General features: G+C 38.0%; 1 protein-coding gene across 2 annotated transcripts in view; it reads left to right on the forward strand.

Annotated features, from left to right (window-relative positions):
- LOC125455260 (DDRGK domain-containing protein 1-like) overlaps nucleotides 1-18861 on the forward strand; it is a 73285-nt gene that overhangs the window by 50010 nt on the left and 4414 nt on the right. For both annotated transcript variants that reach the window (XM_048536986.2, XM_048536999.2), the window contains exons 4-6: nucleotides 2938-3039; nucleotides 11022-11144; nucleotides 12543-12581. In XM_048536986.2, coding sequence (XP_048392943.1) covers nucleotides 2938-3039; nucleotides 11022-11144; nucleotides 12543-12581 — 264 coding nt within the window. The remainder of the gene's footprint in view (nucleotides 1-2937; nucleotides 3040-11021; nucleotides 11145-12542; nucleotides 12582-18861) is intronic.

Raw genomic sequence — 18861 nt, forward strand, 5'->3', positions numbered from 1 at the left:
TTTAATTTGTTGTATAGAGTTCTCTTCGACGTCTTATGGTTTTCAGTGGAAAGAAATAGGATTATAACCCTTATCTCATTCATTTGGTTTAAGCAAGTATTTGAGGGCTTTTTAAAAAAAAAATCAGAAGACTAATCAAAAGATGGGATATTAGGCAATGGTTAACAATCCTTTGGAAGAACATGTTGCATCGGTTCTGATTGGGTATGAGGAAGGATATTGCAAAATTATTTGACAGTGATGAAAGGATAGTTTGATAAAATAGTTTAAATATTATGTAAAAATAAACTATTGCAATATAACTGCCTTTATGTGACACAAATAGGGAAATGAAACTGCACATGATAGGATGACTGATGTGTTAACTGTTAATTATTTGGCCACAAACTAAATATTCTTTTTAAAGTTTGAATTTTCAAGCAAAAATGTTTTAAAAAAAAAACCTGAGTTGAAATTTTGTGTTTTCAAGTCTTAAATGTCACTTTTACATAAATTATATTAAAATAAAAGTATAAGAATGCAGGCCTGGTTCATCAACATCAGTAAAAAAAGACAAATTAATGTCGTGAATTGAAATTCTTAGAATATTTTTTACCTTTTTGCTAGCCTGCCAAAATATTTTCAAATTCCCATTTGCCTCCTAGAACCTTAAGACAGAGGAGCAAAATAGACCACTTGGCCTATTAAGTCTGCTCCAGCATTCATCATGGCTGATCTGATAATAATTAAATTCTGTTTCATGCTTTGTTCCCACAATCTGTGATTTCCTTGCTCATTAAAACTATGTCCATCTCAGCCTTCAATATACTTGAAGTTAGGGGGATTGGCCATGCTAAATTATCCTGTTGTGTCCAGGGATGTGAAGGTTAGATGGATTGGCCATGGTGAAAGCAGGATTATAGGGTTGGGGAGTGGCTCTGGGTGGGGTGCTCTTTGGAGATTCTTTGTGGATTTGATGTGCTGAATGGCCTGCTTACACACTGCAAGGATTCTATGATATGCCCTAGTTCTATGAAACAGCTTTGACCACCACCACCACCCCCCCGCCCCCCGTGGTAATTATAATCACAAGTTCACTCCCTCAGGGAAGAATTTCCTCCTCCTCTCTGTCTTAAATCAGTGACCCCTTACTCTGGGATTAAACCTCTTTTTTCCTCCCCTCTCCCATAAGGAGAAACAACATCTACTTTGTCAAGCCCCCAAAGAATCTTAAGGTCACTGCTCATTCATCTAAATGAATGTAACTCACCAAGCTCCTTAGACACCACCTTCCAAACTCATGACTATTTCCATCTAGGAGGACATGGTCAGCAGATGCATGGGAACATCATCATCTCCAAGCCACATTATCATTCTAACTTGGAAATGTTTCGCTATTCCTTTACTGTCACTTGGTCAAAAACATGGAATTCCCTCTCTAATGGCATTGTGGGTCCTCTCGCAGCACATGAACTGCACCAATTTAATAAGTTAGCTCACCAGCACCTTGTCAGAGGCAAATAGAGACAGGCAATAAATGCTGCCTATCCAGCATTGCCCATGTCCCACAAGTGAAGGGAAAAAATAAGTTCAACCTGTTCAATCTCACTTCATGCAAAAATCTCTCCATGCCCGGATTAATTTAGTGAAATCTCTGACTGTACTCAGTTAGTCCCAATGTTAGTGTATCTCGATGGATTAGATAAGCGTAAGAAAACTGTTTATACTATTTCAGTTGTGGTCTAATTAGTGCCTTGAAGGAGCTGGTCATTGACTTGAGTAAGCGCAATGGAGGACATGCCCCCCTCTGCATCAGTTGTGCTGAGGCAGAGATGGTGGAGAGTGTCAAGTCTTTGGAAGTGATGTTCACCAACAATCTGTCCTGGTTCACCCACGCTGACATGATGGTCAAGAGGGTACAACAAACAATGCCCGTACTTCCACAGGAGGCTAAGGAAATTTGGCACGTCCACAAAATCTCAAGCCAATTATTACAGAAAGCATTCTGTCTAAATGCATCAGTGTGGTGTGGCAACTGCTGTTCCCAAGACTGCAAGAAATTACAGTAATGAACACTGTCCAATCCGTCATCTGAACCAGCCTTCCAGTCATTGATTTCATTTATATCCCCTCCCCCACTGCCTCAGGAAAGCAAATAACACAATCAAAGACCCCTCCCACCATGGTTATACTTCTTTCACCCTCTTCGGTCAGGCAGAAGATATAATACAAGTACAAACACATTCAGGAACAGCTTCTTCCCTGCTGTTATCGGACTTATGAATGGACCTCTCAAATGTTAATGTTGATCTCTCTCTTCACACCACCTCTGTGGCTCCAGCACTGTATTCTACACCTTGTTCTGCTACGTGATGCACTTTGTACGGTACGATCTGTCTGCACAGCACACAAAACAACACTTTTAGTATTCTTAGTACATGTGACAACAATATATTAAACTAAATCAAATCAAATTTCCTATTATGTTCCCATCCCTTTTGAAGTAAAAACCAATGTTCCATTTGGTTTCCCTATCATCCATTGAAGTTGGATGCTAACTTTTCATGGTTCATGCACAAGGGCCCACAAATCCCTATGCTGCAGGTTTCTGCGGTCTCTGTCCATTTAAATAATAATCAGCTGTTGTATTCTTCCTAACAAAATGCATTACCTTACATTTCTCAAATTAAATTTTGAAATCTGCCAAATTTTTGTCCACTTGCTTAACCTTTGAACCAGGGATTTCAGCAGACTGTTCAAAGTGAGCTTCCTTGCAAATTAATAAAGCAGATTTCATAATGTTATAATGTCTGTAAATATGAGTAATATTGTTTCCAAATATACATTTGAAAACTTTGTGTTAGATTAATCAGTAAGAACTTTTAGTGCGTCGTTCAGCCAGGGTGAGCTCTGAAGCTGTATCTGATCTGGTCATCTTATACTTTCTTTCACATAAAGGCTGAAGAAGCAGAACGAGAGGAGAGACGAAAATTGCAAATGAAGAGAGACGAAGACCGGAAAAAAGATGAGGAACGATTACGACTTGAAGAACAGCGAAAAGTACGCCACTTTTGCCTGTTAATTTTTTCCATTAAGTTCAGCTGATAGCAGCCATTTCCTGATGGATCACAAATCTAAATATAAGTCATGAATAATAAATATTTTTATAATAGACAACAAAAAAATCTGGTGGTTGGAACCTGCAGTCTATAGTGCTGAGAGACAAAAGCACCAGCTGCACGACCACATATGTTAAAGGTGACTCATTTGGCTTATCAACATGGTGGAGCAGAAATTTGTAGTGTTCAATGTAACTGCTTCCTTTTGGGAAGGGCAAGTTACCAGTGTATTGTAATACTCCTTCACTGGAAAGCTGAAAAGCAGGATTACTAGGTCACATTTGTTTCTACAATAACTGCAAACTTTGTATTCGTATGACACCTTTTTAATTTAATGAAATTTCCAAAGCTGCTTCTGAAGTGTTAAAAAACAAATTTATGATGCTGATCCACAACTTATTGTCATGTCTTATGACAAAGATTTGATCAAAGAGGTCGGTTTAAGAAATTTCTTAATATTGCTTGATTGGGAGCCAATTTAGGTCATGGACGTAGGGATAATGAGTGAAATGCTTTTGCTGCTATTTAAGGCACAAGCAATTAAAGATTTGGTTGACGTCAGGTTCACAGAGGGTTGAATGTAGAGACCTGCCAGTGCTCTGTGTAGTAGTCGGATCTAGATCTAGAGGAAACAAAGGCGTGAATGAGTACTTCAGCAGCAGGTGTGCTGAACTATGCCAAAATGGTGCAAATTTATAGAAGTGGAAATAGATGCATGTGACAGCATGAATATGTGGATTGAAGCTCATCTTGGGGGCACGTATCATGCTAAGGTTGCGAACAGTCTGGTTTTGACTCTGGCACTTTTGTTAGGACAAGGGACTGATTCACTAGTTAGCTAACAGAAATTTGCGTGGTCACTGAAAACAGTGGCTTCATCCTTTTCTAATACTTGGAAGAATTTGTCATGCCTTTTTAGATGTCCTCAAGAAAAAGTATCTAGATGAGAACCTGGAAGCCAAGGATGAATCCTTGAGACCAGCAAAAGTACTGGAAGAGAGCAAGTGATTGACTGGCTACAATTTGATACGTAATAATGGAACCAGCTGAGAATAGTTGCGCTCAGGTAGACAACTGGAGAGAGGCACCATAGAAGGATGATGTGGTCAGTATCGTCAAAGGCTATAGGCAGGTTAAAAAGGACAAGACCGGAAAGTTGAACTTTGCTTCCTTCCCACAATGTTTGTTTCCCCCATGTAGTTGCAGAGGTGAATAATCTAGTGAGTCCTCTGACCTTTCTTTAAAAAAAAAACGAGGGGGTTTAAGACTTGAGGGGAAAGAGACGCCTTGCAGAGCAGTGTGTTAGGGTATTGACTATCTGTACCTGACAATGAAATGAAACCAGATAAACTTGGTAATAAAATGTTCAGTGAAGGGGCATCAACCTTGTGGGGAGTTACAAGTTAATTACATTAAATTCAAGTGACATTTGTGCCGTAGAAATCCTAAGTAATGACCACTTTAATGAGACAATCTAACCATCGCCCCTTGGTAACAGCAATGGCAAACACAGCCCTGTTGATCCTGCAAAATCCTTTCTGCTAACATCTAGGGGATATATCTAGCGACTTAAGAATCCACGGAGTTCTGTGGACCACCAACAACAGCAGGATGGCCGGCCCAGTTCAATTTCTGGTCAGTGGTAAATCCAGGATATTGATGGTGGGGTATTCTGCCACGGAATATCAAGGGACGATGGTTAGATTCTCTTTCTTTAAAAATTGCTGTTGCCATGGACTGGTGTGGCACAAATGTTAGTTGCATTTGATGTAATTAACCGATAACTCCCTACAATGTTGATGATAATACTTAAGTACTTTCTATTACTTAAGTTCTGATGAACATTCATTGACCTGAAATATTTCTCCACAAGTTCTGCCAGACCTGTTCAGCATTTTGTATTTCTCATATTTTTAGCATCCAAAATATTTTTATTTCGCTCCCTGATTTTAATGAAAGGGTAGAATGGTGTTGACATGGTGTTGGTATTCTGCCCTGTAAGGGAGGGAATGAATTTTCTCAAGTTCCAACTTGTAGCGTTGTCACATGTAGAAGCTGCTTTGTAGTGTTGGCGTAATGAAAGCCAATTCGCGCTTTGGGAAATGGCATAGGTATAAAGGAAACTTAGAATAGAGAAAGTTAGGAGGAGATGAAATGAATGGTATCAGTAGTGAAACTATCTTTAGTGAAGCATATTTTTGGCATGGAGTGAACCTTTGAAATGATTCTCAATTGATCCAGTTTTCAAATGGGTATTTATGTGGATGCAAATGGTCAGATGAAGAAAGTACAAAATAGCACACTAGGAATTTCATTTAGAAGACGAAGAAGTCACGAGTCTCAAATTGCCATTTTTTTTGATTGTCTGGCATCTTTTTGGGATATCCCAGAATCTCTGTGCACGCATAAAGCATTCACATGTGTTCACACTTTATACTGACTTGCTGTTTGGAACTCATTTATTCTATTTATTGCATGCCATACAAAAGAGGTTTGATTATTCTTTTGACTTGGCACATGTTTATATCAGAAATGTTTAAAATGTAAATTAAACTGATCTTGTTGAAGGAATTGTTGTGTTGCAGATTTCCCACATATCCTTCAATGCATTTGAATACGCAAACATTTTCTGGACTTTTAATTATGCAGTAACTATTCAAACACTACTTTGAAAATATTGTTAATATTGTAGTTGTAGTGTTTTCATGCTTGTTTAAAGAAATGAGTCTACATAATGTTTTGGAGAATATTTTAAAACAGATTTTTAACTCTGATCAATTTGTTTATATTAAAACTGCAGTAAAGTATAGTAGAAGATTTTCTTTTTGCACTGCTGTTACAAAAAGTTTTGTTCTTGTGTATCTGTTAGTGGAGGCGGTCAATACCCACAGTTTTGCAACTGCCATTAGTGGTATGATTCTGAGTAGGTGGTGCGCTGAGTACCTAGGCTCTAATACATAGCTCAGCAGTAATGTTTCCAAGTACTCTAATGACCTAACATCAAACCACTCATTGTGGAAGATGTGTTATAACTATGGTATCTTGAAGGAAGCTCGTTCATTTGTCCTGTAAGACAGTCCTTTAAATGTTTGTAAATGTACTTCATAAAAATTATTAAAGCACAAGTTTGCATAAATATGCTCTAAATTAAGCATATAATCTAGACTGACATTCCACCAACACACTGAGGGAGCCTTCTGAAGAAGTCAAACAGAGCTCTTGTTTGCTCCCTCAAGTGGAATTAGTCCCATCGTGCTTTTCATATTATTCATACTGTATTTTCTGTTGACCTGCATTAGTTACCCAAATAATCATATTAATTTCAATGCTTCATATGGCAGTTGTTATGGTAAGCTGGATGGTGTGTTCTCTATGTAACAATGTTGGAACTTTAAACAGATTTAATTGCTCATAAACTGTTTTGGAAGCTCTTGAGGATATTGAAAGACTCCATTTAATGCAATGGTTGTTAGTATTTATAGTAGAAAATGGTATTATTGTTGATTATATATGTAAATTTGAACATTTAGATTTTTAATTAAACTTTTCCCACAAATTTAGGTTCTAACACTTTTATTCTGACATCATTTTGAAATTAATTTTATTGTTGCAATCTAAGTAATAGCTAGAGGGGAAATCACTCCACTGGAGAATCAGAGTTAATATTTTGAATCTGATATGCCTGTTCCTCAGAATTAATATTACTTGTATTTAAAGGGTTTTGATATTCCTGTTAATCATAGGGTAATTTGATGCAGTAGTAACTAAGTAAAACACTCATTTCCTGTGTAGGCGATCATAACATTCTGCCTGTAATCAGTTTGTTTTTTTAAAAAGTAGCACATTGGTCTTTTTCCTCCTTGTATTGAAACACAAGAGCATCACTTGCCAGTTACAGAGGCAGTTGCCTGTGGTAATGACTGGTAGTAATTTCAGTGATCTTCAGCTTTAGTTATGTAGCATAGGAAGCTGTCAATGTCACCACCTCTGTCAGAAGCTGTTTCATTTTCTCTACCCAAAGATACTCTCAAGTATATTTTTCATTCATTCCCTGATGTTTCCCTTCTTAAAATAGCAATTCATACTTTGGAAAACAGAATCTTGTAAATTACAGTTAGAATACAGCTTCACTTGAAATTGTAGCTGTTCACAGCAATGGGAAATTTGAAATACAAAAGTGCTGTCTGACAAAGTTACCTATACACAGGGCTGTTCAACAAAGTAGGTAGAATTTCTTCTTTGGATACAAATTTGGGAAATTGCACTGGTTAAGTTAGAGTTTGTCACATGCATATCTCTTTTAAGGTTTTCAAATGTGTCAGCACAGTCAGGCAATAAAATGTTCTGTATTTGCAAAAACATCCATTTTTGTCTCTGAGAATAACCCTGACCTTGGTGTTCACTGCCATTTCAATTTACATTTCTGCACTCAACCAAACATCCATCCTAGATTTGATGTGATGTTCCAAGCTGGAGGAATCACATTTCATTTTAGTGGGGCTTGCGTGCTTTACAGGCTTCAGTGTTGGAACTCAACGACTTAAGAGCATGAACGTCGTCCTCCATTTTGATTACACCCCATCCCATTGTCTTGATAACCTAGGCTTGCTTTGTTCCTTGTTCATGACTATCATTTACGCCTGTTAGCCTACTTCTCATGTTCTTAATGAGAATATTCAGCCTGAGCAACCATATTTTGAAAATCTAGATTTGTGTGCCAATAAAATCATTTGAGTATAGCTTTCTGAAGCCACTAACAAAGTACTTTTTTGATATGAGAGAATCTTTTTTAAAATATGTCTACTAGTGCCTGTATGCCTGAGACAATGAGAGTAATTTGAAGAGCCATCCCAAACCATGGCCATCGGCAAAATTTCTCAATTTCACCTTGGGGTTGTGACCATTTTCCTGGGCAGCACTTGATCAGGGAAACTCTCTTCTTGTGCAAGAGCAAAACTGGAATACAAGGAATTTGATTTTAACTAATTTGTGTTTGATTTCCTGATCTTTTTGTGCTGGTTCAGCTGATTTCTGTCCAAATTGCACGGATATTGCTGATGTCAACTTGACCGTAATGTGTTTCAGAATGTGAGAACTTCATATTCCATGTTATAAACCGTTAATGCATAAATTCAGAGTTATGTTGGTTAATTGAACTGTTCACAGGCCCACATAGAATTCTAGAGTTTTCAATTTGTTTCAGTATTATAAAAGTCTGGTGCTGTCACAAACTTGGTGATTGTTGAGAGCGCAAAAGTAACTCTCTGCTGCATTAAGAATGCAAACGCCTGCTTTATGCCCTGAAGAAATTGCATAGCCAGTTAAATAGCATGATTATCTTGTGAAATCTGGTGCTGCCTCGAGAATAAAGATAGTGTGGTTAGGCCTAACCTTTCACATGAGGGACCAGTCCTGTCACCCTGCATGTTTTGGATGTTCCTGTTGTCTTTTGGTTGTCATGATCGAAGGCAACATCAGTAAGCTGCCTATCCAGAGCACTTGCACAGAGCTGAAACAGACTTGCCTGCTGTTTCTTAGATTATTTTCAATGTTCCCCTAGTTTCCTTTCGATAATATTATACTAAATTATGTTATGTTGAAACAAGACAGGCTTTTAAATAGCATCTTTCAAGATCACCAAACATTTAAGCATTTAAGAGCCAATGATGCGCTCTTGAAAATGCTTCAGCCAATTTGTGAGTTCCTGAAGGTCATGACTAGATGATCTGTTTTTGAGATGTTTATTGACAGATAAATATTGGCCAGGAACCAGGGAGAATTCCCCTGTTCCTCATGGTTTGAATATAGGAGTTGGGAAGTCATGTTGAGGTTGTACAGGACATTGGTGAGGCCTGTTTGGGAATACTGTGTCTGGTTTTGATTTGTCCAGTTATAGCAAAGCTATTACTAAGCTGGAGCGGGTTCGTCCTAGGTCTGATGCAATGTTCCAACTGGAGGAATCACATTTCAGTTTGCGCTTGCGTGCTTTACAGGCTTCAGTGTTGGAACTCAACAACTTGAGAGCATGAACCCTGGAGAGGGTTGTTGGTCATGGAAGGTTTGAGTTATAAAGAAAGGCTGGTACTTTTTTTTTACTGGAGGGTAAGAGGTTGAGAGGCGACCTTAGAAATTTATAAAATCATGAGGGGTAGGATAGGGTTAATTGTAGGTTTTTTTTAACCTAGAGTGGGTATTTCAAGACTAAGGGATATATTTTGAGGTGAGAGGAGAGAGATTTCTCAAAGATGCCTTTTAGAGGCTGGTACAATTGCAACATTCAAAAGGCATCTGGATGGGTATGTGAGTAGGAAGATTTAGAGTGAGATGGGCCAAATGCTGGCAAATGGGATATGGTTGATTTAGGGCATCCTGTTGGCATGGATGAGTTGGACCGAAGCATCTGTTCCTTGCTGTATATTTGACTTTCTTATTGCTAAATTAGTTGTACTGCATTTTTGTTTTGCTTGATACTTTTGAAAAAAATGAGTGATCATGTGTTTTCACTTCTAATATTTGCCTTCTACAATGAATTTTAAATAAGAAATTTCCATATTATTTCATTGGACAAGTGAAAATGATTGCTTTTCAAGATTCCTTTCGTCTTTCAGTGTCCAAGTTTTAAATGATTCAGATTAATCGAAACACTGCCTTTCTATCTCCACACTCAGCTGATAGATCTCTTGCTTGAATTTTGTGGGTTCAAGGTCCACTTGAAAATTTGAGCACAAGACTAAGGCTGACACAACAGTAGCAATACACTGGCGATGTCTGCTTTCGGACGAAAAAGTGAATCAAGATGCCGTTAATGCCCTCAAGTGAATAAGGGATACCACAGCACTATTTAAAGAAGAGCAGGGGAAATTATTGTCTTGGCTGAAATTAATTCCTGAACTTGCATCACAAAAACAGATTATCTGCTTGATTTTGTCTTTCATGTTTCACATTACAAAAGTATCCTTACATCAAAGATCCTTCATTGGCTGCAAAGCATTTTAAAACATCTATTCGTCACAAAGGTGCTATACAATGCAAGTCTTTTCTCCTACTCCAGTTGCCCTCAATGTTCAACTCAACACAGGAAGGTTTTCTATTCTGATGAAGAATTACAACCATATAGAATTTGAACAGGTGTGGCTAATTGATTAGAAGTTACAATACCAACAGTACACCCTCATATTCTTCCAGAGATACTTTATTCAGAAAGCACGTGCATTTTCCAGAGATAATGGGAACTGCAGATGCTGGAGACTCCAAGATAATAAAATGTGAGGCTGGATGAACACAGCAGGCCAAGCAGCATCCCAGGAGCACAAAAGCTGACGTTTCGGGCCTAGACCCTTCATCTGATGAAGGGTCTAGGCCCGAAACGTCAGCTTTTGTGCTCCTGGGATGCTGCTTGGCCTGCTGTGTTCATCCAGCCTCACATTGCATTTTCCAGTTGTTTTTTATCTGCTATTCAAAATGCAGTTTTAAGTTTTGTTTAGTGCAAGGTATCCTAGAGATGCATCATCAACAACTGAGGTATGGAACTTGAACCATTCAACAGTAAATCTCCTGCTTTCAAAAAAAATGTTTTAAAAGTGCCTGGCATCTTGACGTGTAAACTGCACTGTTTGGGGTCCGTGGGGTGGGGGGGTTTGCAAGGGACTTCCCAATACTAATTAGGAAATACTGTTATGCAAATTGTAGAGGTTACTTCCTATATAAGAGAGGCGTGACTTCATAAACACATAACTGAATACTATGCACCTGCACAGTGAACTGGTTATGTTTTTGTCAGCTGCACGAGTCCATGCCATGTGCAAGTAGTTAATGACATTTTTTTAAAAAAATTGAATTTTGTTTTAGAAATAGAGTTTATTTTAAAATATGTAATGTCTGTTTTGAAACTATTTTCTCTTTCCCTTTCTTGCAATAACAAAGGAAGAAGAATTGAAAAAAGCCTGGGAAGAAAAACAGCGACGAGAACATGAAGAATACCTCAAGTTGAAAGAAGCATTTACTGTTGAAGAGGAAGGAATTGAGGTAGAACCAGATGAAGAGGAGGTAAATATTTACTTAAAAGGATTAAAAAGTTTATTTAACACTACCCACCAATCAATAACCCCTGACAGCAATTCGAGCTTATTATCTGTGTTTTAGAATTTTCAGAAAGGCTTTTAAAAATTTTTCTTTTTGTCCTGAGATGAAATTTTTTTTATATATGCTAGGAAAAATGTGCAGGCTCGTTCAAAATTTTGGCATTATCACGTCAAATATAAGTTCAGCTGTGAAGCATATATGCGTTTATTTTAGAGAATTATGAAAATGTCTTCTAAAGTTAGTACAAAAGTCTGAGCATTTGCAAAACAGACATGTTGATCATTTAACTTTAAGTAGTGACTTTGACAAATATAAATGATGTTTATGAAATTTATTCATACTCTCAGCATTTTGTTGTGGTATATCTCTGATTTTGTTTTCTCTTTCTATACCTTTCCCTCCATGTGTTATCAGTGCGGAATTTCTAGTTTAGTCATTTTAGCAACAAGTGTACTGCTTGACTGAAGTGTTTGATGTTATTAAATGTTGTTTAAAATGCAACAGTTGCACAGTTTTTTTTGTAGTTATCTTGTTTACTATTTATATATTGACTTATGATAATATTTCTTGTCCTGATAGTCAAAGGGGCTTCAAATGAGACTCACAATATAATTGAGTTGCTCTCTCTTCTGAAAAAAAGAAAATTTAAGCAATAAACTTGGACAAAAGTATGGCTGTACAGGCTTTTCCTGGTTTGCTGTGAATTAATAGCGGTTTCTACTTGTTTCTACTTGTGCTCAATTTACCTTAAATTATGTTAAAGATGAAGGTCTAAGCAATTGTTAATGCATTTTACTAATCATTTAATTAGTCAAATGCAATTTTATATGAACAATGGTATGATGGCTTAAACTAATAATGTACTCTACATTCATTGTTCAAGCATTGTAAATTTAGAAATAATTTTGCCAAATTTCAGTTTTAAAACTATCTTTATTTTAACACTAAACGTTTTGAGATTGCATATGCTACCTCCAATTTAGATCTAATACACATGTGGCTGATATGTTCTTCACTGGAAATGCCTGCTTCATATTGTTTTTCACTTCAGAATAAAAGGCTTGAGTAATAAGGGGCCATTTTGTATTTGCATGGGGTTTATCATTTTTCTTTTCATTTCCCTGCTAAAAGTTTCCTGAGTTTAAAAGATACAGTTTCCCTATCCCAGTGAAAGAAAGTTCAATGAAATGAAAGTGAAACTTTTGCTATTGTTAAAACAGGACTTCCAGTTATCAGAATTGATACAATATAATACAGGGTTCAAGAAAATGTGACTAGCTTTGTTACACATGATTGTAATCTATACTGAAACTTTTTAAAAGTTCTTAATTCTGTGTCTGTTTCATTTGTTTTTGTTTCCAGTCGCAGAACCTTCTACAGGAGTTCATCAACTACATAAAGGTAACAGTAATTTTGGAACAGTTTTTTCATAGGTTTGAGGAAAATTATTGCTTCTAAGTGTTTGAAAGTGTAGTATATTAATCTAACTTTAAAACAAATGAGATCGGAGACTATAGGCATATCTAATATCTCGTATAACATCTTTCTTGTTCTTTCTCTGTGGACTGTAAATGCATGACTTGTTAACCTTTCTCCCCTGTTCAATAATATTGCACTCATTGTACTAGAAAACCTTTTTGTAGTTGTAAACAAGGGGGAGAGAAAGACCGGACAGAGACAGGCAGTTAAGTTTTTGAGGCCCCAAAAAAGGGTTGAGGGAAGCACACAGTGCAAGAGAGTAGAAATTGTTTTTAGTCTAGATATATGAATTATTTTTGTATTATTAAACAATAGCATTTATTCAAGTTTTTTTCATTTTTAATTAGCTATGAAATTGAGCAGCTTAACAGTATACATTAAGTTTCATTGCATTTTGTTTTGGTACTTCAGGACAGCATATGCAAAAAAAGACAAGTGTGCAATTTCATCACAAAAGGATGCTGTTATTGCATGCCATGACTATGCTCTTGTATGACTAGGTATAGGACCGCATAAATAACTCCAATCTAAAGCTGCTTAAATTAAATTGTTGTGAGTGGTGTAATGAGTCAGGAGAATGAGATTGATTTGGGACTGATTGCACTGTTCTGTGGGGAGCTGGCATAATCATTGTGGTCAAATTAGATGGTAGTATATGACAAGTGGGGTCCACAGGGGCCTCTGCTGGGCCCATAATTGTTTACATCTTTATTAAGAACTTAGATGAAGGGATTGAGGTTGGGTAAATCTGCAGATGACACAAAGATAGGTAGGAGAGTTTGTTGTGAAAATGACTAACAAAGATGCAGATATAACACAGTTTCGTCAGGAGGAACACAGCAGGCCAGGCAGCATTAGAGGAGCAGGAAAGCTGACGTTTCGGGTTGGGACCCTTCTTCAGAAATGGTTTCTGAGTAAGAGTCCCGACCGGAAACATCAGCTTTCCTGCTCCTCTGATGCTGCCTAGCCTGCTGTATTCCTCTAGCTCCAGACTCTGAAAATGCAAGATGTGAAGTTGTTCACTTTGGCAAGTAGACTAAAATAGCAGAGTATTATTTAAATGGAGAGCAACTACAGAGTTGAGATGCAAAAGGATCAAAATGTTCATAAGTCCAAAATGCAAGTATGCACATGCAGCACACATCATCGGGAAAGCTAATGGGTTGCTAGCCTTTATTACAAGGGGAATTGATATGCTTCACTTAGAGCATTGGTGAGACCACATCTCCAAATGCTGTGTGCAATTTTGGTCTGCTCATTTAAGGAAAGATGTGAATATATTGGAAGTGGTTCAGAGGTGGTTTAGTAGATTGAGTGCATTGTCTTTTAAGGAACTACTGGACATGCTGGGCTTGTTTTCACTTGAATTCAGAAGAGTAAAGGTTGATTTGTTTGAAGTGTTCTAAGGTCCTGAATGGTCTTGTCAAGGTGGACATGCAAACTTCTTCTTGTGGTTGATTCCAGAAGTAAGGAACACTTTTAAAATGATAGGTCATCCTTCAGGACAGTTGAGGCGAATTCCTTTCTTTCAAGGGATTGTGTGACTTTGCATCAGAAGGTAGAAGAGGTAGAGTCTCTGAATTTTTTATCTGGTGGAGGTAGATAGACTCATGTTGCGCAGGAGATCCAAAGGTTATTGGGGATAGATGGGAATGTGGAATTTGGAGTGCAAACATATCAGCATTGATCTTCCTGCAGGGCCAAATATGCTACTTATGCACCTAATTCCTATATTAGTTTATTAACTCTGGGTATTTTCTGCCACTGTCTACAGCAGACTAGAATTAGTCCTAATCCATGACACTGCAATGTTTGTGCTAATGCTTAACAATTTAATACCACTGAATTAGTCGTTAAATCCATTTGAAGTGCTCCCTAATTGAGATAAATTTAGACAGGTCTATTTATCGGATTGTGTGAGTTTATTATACATCGTAGAAGAGGATTATGCACATTGAAAGAGAAGGTTCAGTTAATATTTGAAATGTTACATGCACAATGTTAGCCTTTCTCTTTTCAGATATTTGTTGAAAAGATATTTTTAATGTGATTTATCAATGCCTATAATTTTCAGATCTCAGTTTAACATCACCCACCCAGCTGCAGACTGGTGGAATGCGATTGGCATCTGATTTACTGCCTACAATTTTACTTCCCACTGATTTCACCATAATGTGGAAGCCATTATGATTAGATTAATTTTTCAAGTGGGTTAGGTTGGATTAAAGTGATTGCGCTTTTTCTTCCTAACTAATATGAAAGCTTTCAATTTGTTTCACACCAGAAGAGTTTGTTTTTTGCTTTCTTCAAAGTTTACAGCAGCAATAATTGCTTGTATGATTAATACTTAAACTTTGGGGCAGAGGTTATAGTGTACAATTCGAGAAGCGTGTTTGTTTGTTTTTTTCCCCAGCAAATGGTAATACTTTGAAATCTGCTGCCCATTAGGTTAACGAATGCAGAGACTGTTCCTGTGTTCAAAAGCGAATCAGATAGGCAGTCAAAGGAAATAACATGGGTTATATGGATAAAGCAAGGGTAAGGGACTGACTGCACTATTCTACAGGGAACTGGCATACACCCAGAACATTGCCATTCAGTCCTTTGTACCATAAAGCCTCTGACTATGATGTTTGTGGAGCAACTTTTTAGATGCCTTAGAAATAGCAGAATGGAAAAGAGCAGGAGTTGCACAGACGACTGGTCAAAGAAGTTGATCTTGAGATTTTTGAAGGTGGGATGAGATGTATTGAGATGGATATTATTACCTTGCAGGTTGTACTAGATAGGCTGTATTTACTCCTGATTGGAAAAACATTGCTTGTTATGCAGCCAGTTTGTGATGCCAACAGGGTTCAATTCCCAAACTGACTGAGGTTGCCCTGAACGACTTTCCTTCTCGACCTCTAACCGTGTCTTATTCATGGTGAACCTTAAGTTAAACCACTACCCGGTCATCTCAGTAAGGTTCTGCATGGTAGACTGATTTGTAAAGTTAGTTTACGTGGGATCCAATGAGAGCTAGCCAATTGGATATAAAATTGACTTTGCGACAGGAGACAGAGTAGAGGATTGCTGTTCAGACTGGAGTCCTGTGACCAGCCGTGTGTTGCAAGTATTGGTGCTGGGTCCACTTTTGTTTGTCATTTATATAAATTATATGAATGAGAATGTAGGACGCCTGGTTAGTATGTTTATGGATGACACCAAAATTGGTGGTGTAGTGGATAGTGAAGAAGGTCATCTAAAAATTGATCAGATGGGCCAATGGGCTGAGGAGTGGTTGATGGAGTTCAATTTAGATAAATATGAGGTGCTACATTTTAGTAAGTCAAACCAGGGCAGGGCATGGTCAATGGTAGGGTTTTGAGAATTGTTGTTGAATATAGAGACCTAGATGTTCAGGTGCACACATTCTTGAAAGTCACAGGTAGACAGGATGGTGAAGAAGGTGTTTGCATTGCTTGCCTTTATTGGTCAGAGCATTGAGTATAGGATTTGAGAAATCAAGTTATGGCTGTACAGGACATCGGTGAGGCCACTTTTGGGTTTCAACTTACAGTTCTGGTGACCCTGCTGTGGGAAGGATGTTATTAAACTGGAAATTGTGCAGAAAAGAGTTACAAGGATATTACCAGGACTGGAGGGTTTGAATTGTAAGGAGAGGCTGGACAGGCTGGGACGTTCTTTCCCTGAACTGTAGGAGGTTGAGGGGTGACCTCACGGAAGTTTATAAAACATGAGGGGCATAGATAAGCTGAATAACAAAGGCCTTTTCCCTAGGGTAGGGGAGTTCAAAATTAGAGGGCGTGGGTTTATGGTAATTGGGGCAAGATTTAAAAGGGACCTGAGGGGCAGCTTTTTCACACAGAATATGGTGCATATCCGGATTAAACTGCCAGAGAAAGTGGTAGAGGCAAGTGCAGTTACGTTTAACACACGTTTGAACAGCTACATGAATCAGAATGGTTTCGAGGAATATTGGCCAAAAGCAGGCACATAAAACTAGTTCAGTTTAGGAAACTTGGTCAGCATGGACGAGTTGGGCTGAAGGGTCTGTTTCCATTCTGTATGACTGAGAGAGCAGCCCTATGACCTAGTAGGACTATGGCAAATATGTTTTGGGATACAAAGTGAACTAAGTAGTAACCAAGAAAGTGATTAAGTAACACGCTGATAGGTTTTCAACAGTTGAGATTGCAGGACTTTGTGTAGATTAATTGTTTCATCTTCTCCCCAAGCTAAATGCCTCACCTTTTTTGATAAAATGGCATTACAGCCCTGTCCTGGAATTAGGTACACTGTTGCAAGTTCACTTTTGAAAAATCTCACTCATTTTTTGAAATAGAAAATTAGTTGGCACTCACAACTTACTATACCCCCCCGTCCCCTCAGGTCTTCAATAAAAAAATAAAACTTAAATGTTCTGACTAGTCAAACATGCAGGGGAAGTGGATGAACACCTCCACTTTCTTAGAGATTTATGCAGCTAATGAGTAGGCAAGAAGGAAATTGCAAGATGAGTGAATGACTATATGACTAATTGGGCACAAATATTATTCTAGCTATCCTACTTGGATTTATGGAGATGGTTTATAAAATCAATGTGCAGGCAGTAGTGGATGCTAGTTCATTTGGTACTATAGCTCTTTGATTTGAGAATGTATGACTTCAGCAAAGACTTTAAAGCCTGTCTGCAATGACGAGTGAGCTTCATGAATGGATAATTCTAGGATTTGAGCCTCTAGCTGAGAAGCATGAAATTTAGCATACAATAGATACCTGTGTAATTTTTGATTGAGACTTTCTGGTTCTCATGGTAGTCACCCAGTGCTTTTGGTTAAATTTCAATTAATAGTAGAAAATCAGATAGTGGAGTTTGCACTAATTTAAATGCAGTATTTCAGCTTCCCTGATATGCAAATGTAACAGCTTTATTCACTTGTGGGGCTGTGGGTATCACTGGCTGGCCCTAGTCACCCTTGAGAAGGTGGTAACGTGGTGCCTCAGTGAACTGTTGCAGTTCATGTGATGTAGACTGAGCCACTGTTCCTTTTAGGAAGGGGATTCCAGGATTTTGACCTAGCAACACTGAAGGAATGGTGAGATATTTCAAGTCAGGATGGTGAACAGCTTGGAGGAGAACTTGCTGTTCTCATGTATCTGCTGCCCTTGTTCTTCTAGATGGAAATGGTTGTGGGTTTGGAAGGTGCTGTCTAAAGGATGTTTGGTGAATTTCTGCAGTGTATCTTGTAGATTAGTAGTACAACTGCTGCTACTAAGGAATTGGTGGAGGGTGTAGATCCTTGTGGCTACTTTGTCCTGAATGGTTTCCAGCCAAGTCTAGTCAGGCAAGTGGAGGCTATTCGATTATACTCCTGACTTGTGTCTTGTAGATGATAGGCTTTGGGGAGTCGGGAGGTGAGTTACATACCGCAGTGTTCCTCATGTTTGACCTACTCTTGTAGCGACTGTTTGTGTGTCAAGTCTAGTTGAATTTCAGGTCAATGGTAGCAACAAGGATGTTAATAGTGGAGGACACAGTGATGGTAACACCATTGTATGTCAAGGGGTAATGGTAGGTTGTCTGTTGGCTCCAAGTGGTTTTTGGCGCGTTTCCTCCCCCATTTGATTTGGTCCTGGTTTGTAGTTTTCATCCTATGCCTGGTAAAACTGAATATTCTTGAATAAAAACAGGAAATGCTCAGCAGTTCAGTCAGAGAAATTTTAGAAATGTGGTTTTTAGGTTTTAACAGGTGATAGAGGAAAAGAACAACAGGAATGGTCTGTGATAGGTTGGAAGATGGGAGGTATTAAATGCGCAGTTATTTACTTTCATGTTTTATGATGATCAAGATTAATTACTATTGTAACAATGGGTAGTGAGACAAACTTGTGTCTGAAACAGTCAAAAAGTGACAGACAAATGAATAATGTCGTATGTAGATCACTATGAAGAATGTAGGCGTATATCTTCAAAGAGAAAATTGCAAGTAGGTAGGAGGTGTTTTATATCAATAGTACAGTACTTGGTAAGAAATGATGGAATTGTGATTTCTTGTGAAAGTGAGGAAAGACCATTGTGGTCTATGACTTAAAGCTGGAACTGTTAGTCATTTTGTCCAGAGCCTTTACAGTATAATGTACTTGTGAAAATCTCATTACCTGTCACAGTATATGGTTGAAATTGTTGTCATAAAAT

The sequence above is a fragment of the Stegostoma tigrinum genome, chromosome 1, assembly GCF_030684315.1.
Source record: "Stegostoma tigrinum isolate sSteTig4 chromosome 1, sSteTig4.hap1, whole genome shotgun sequence".
In the NCBI taxonomy this organism is placed as follows: Eukaryota; Metazoa; Chordata; class Chondrichthyes; order Orectolobiformes; family Stegostomatidae; genus Stegostoma; species Stegostoma tigrinum.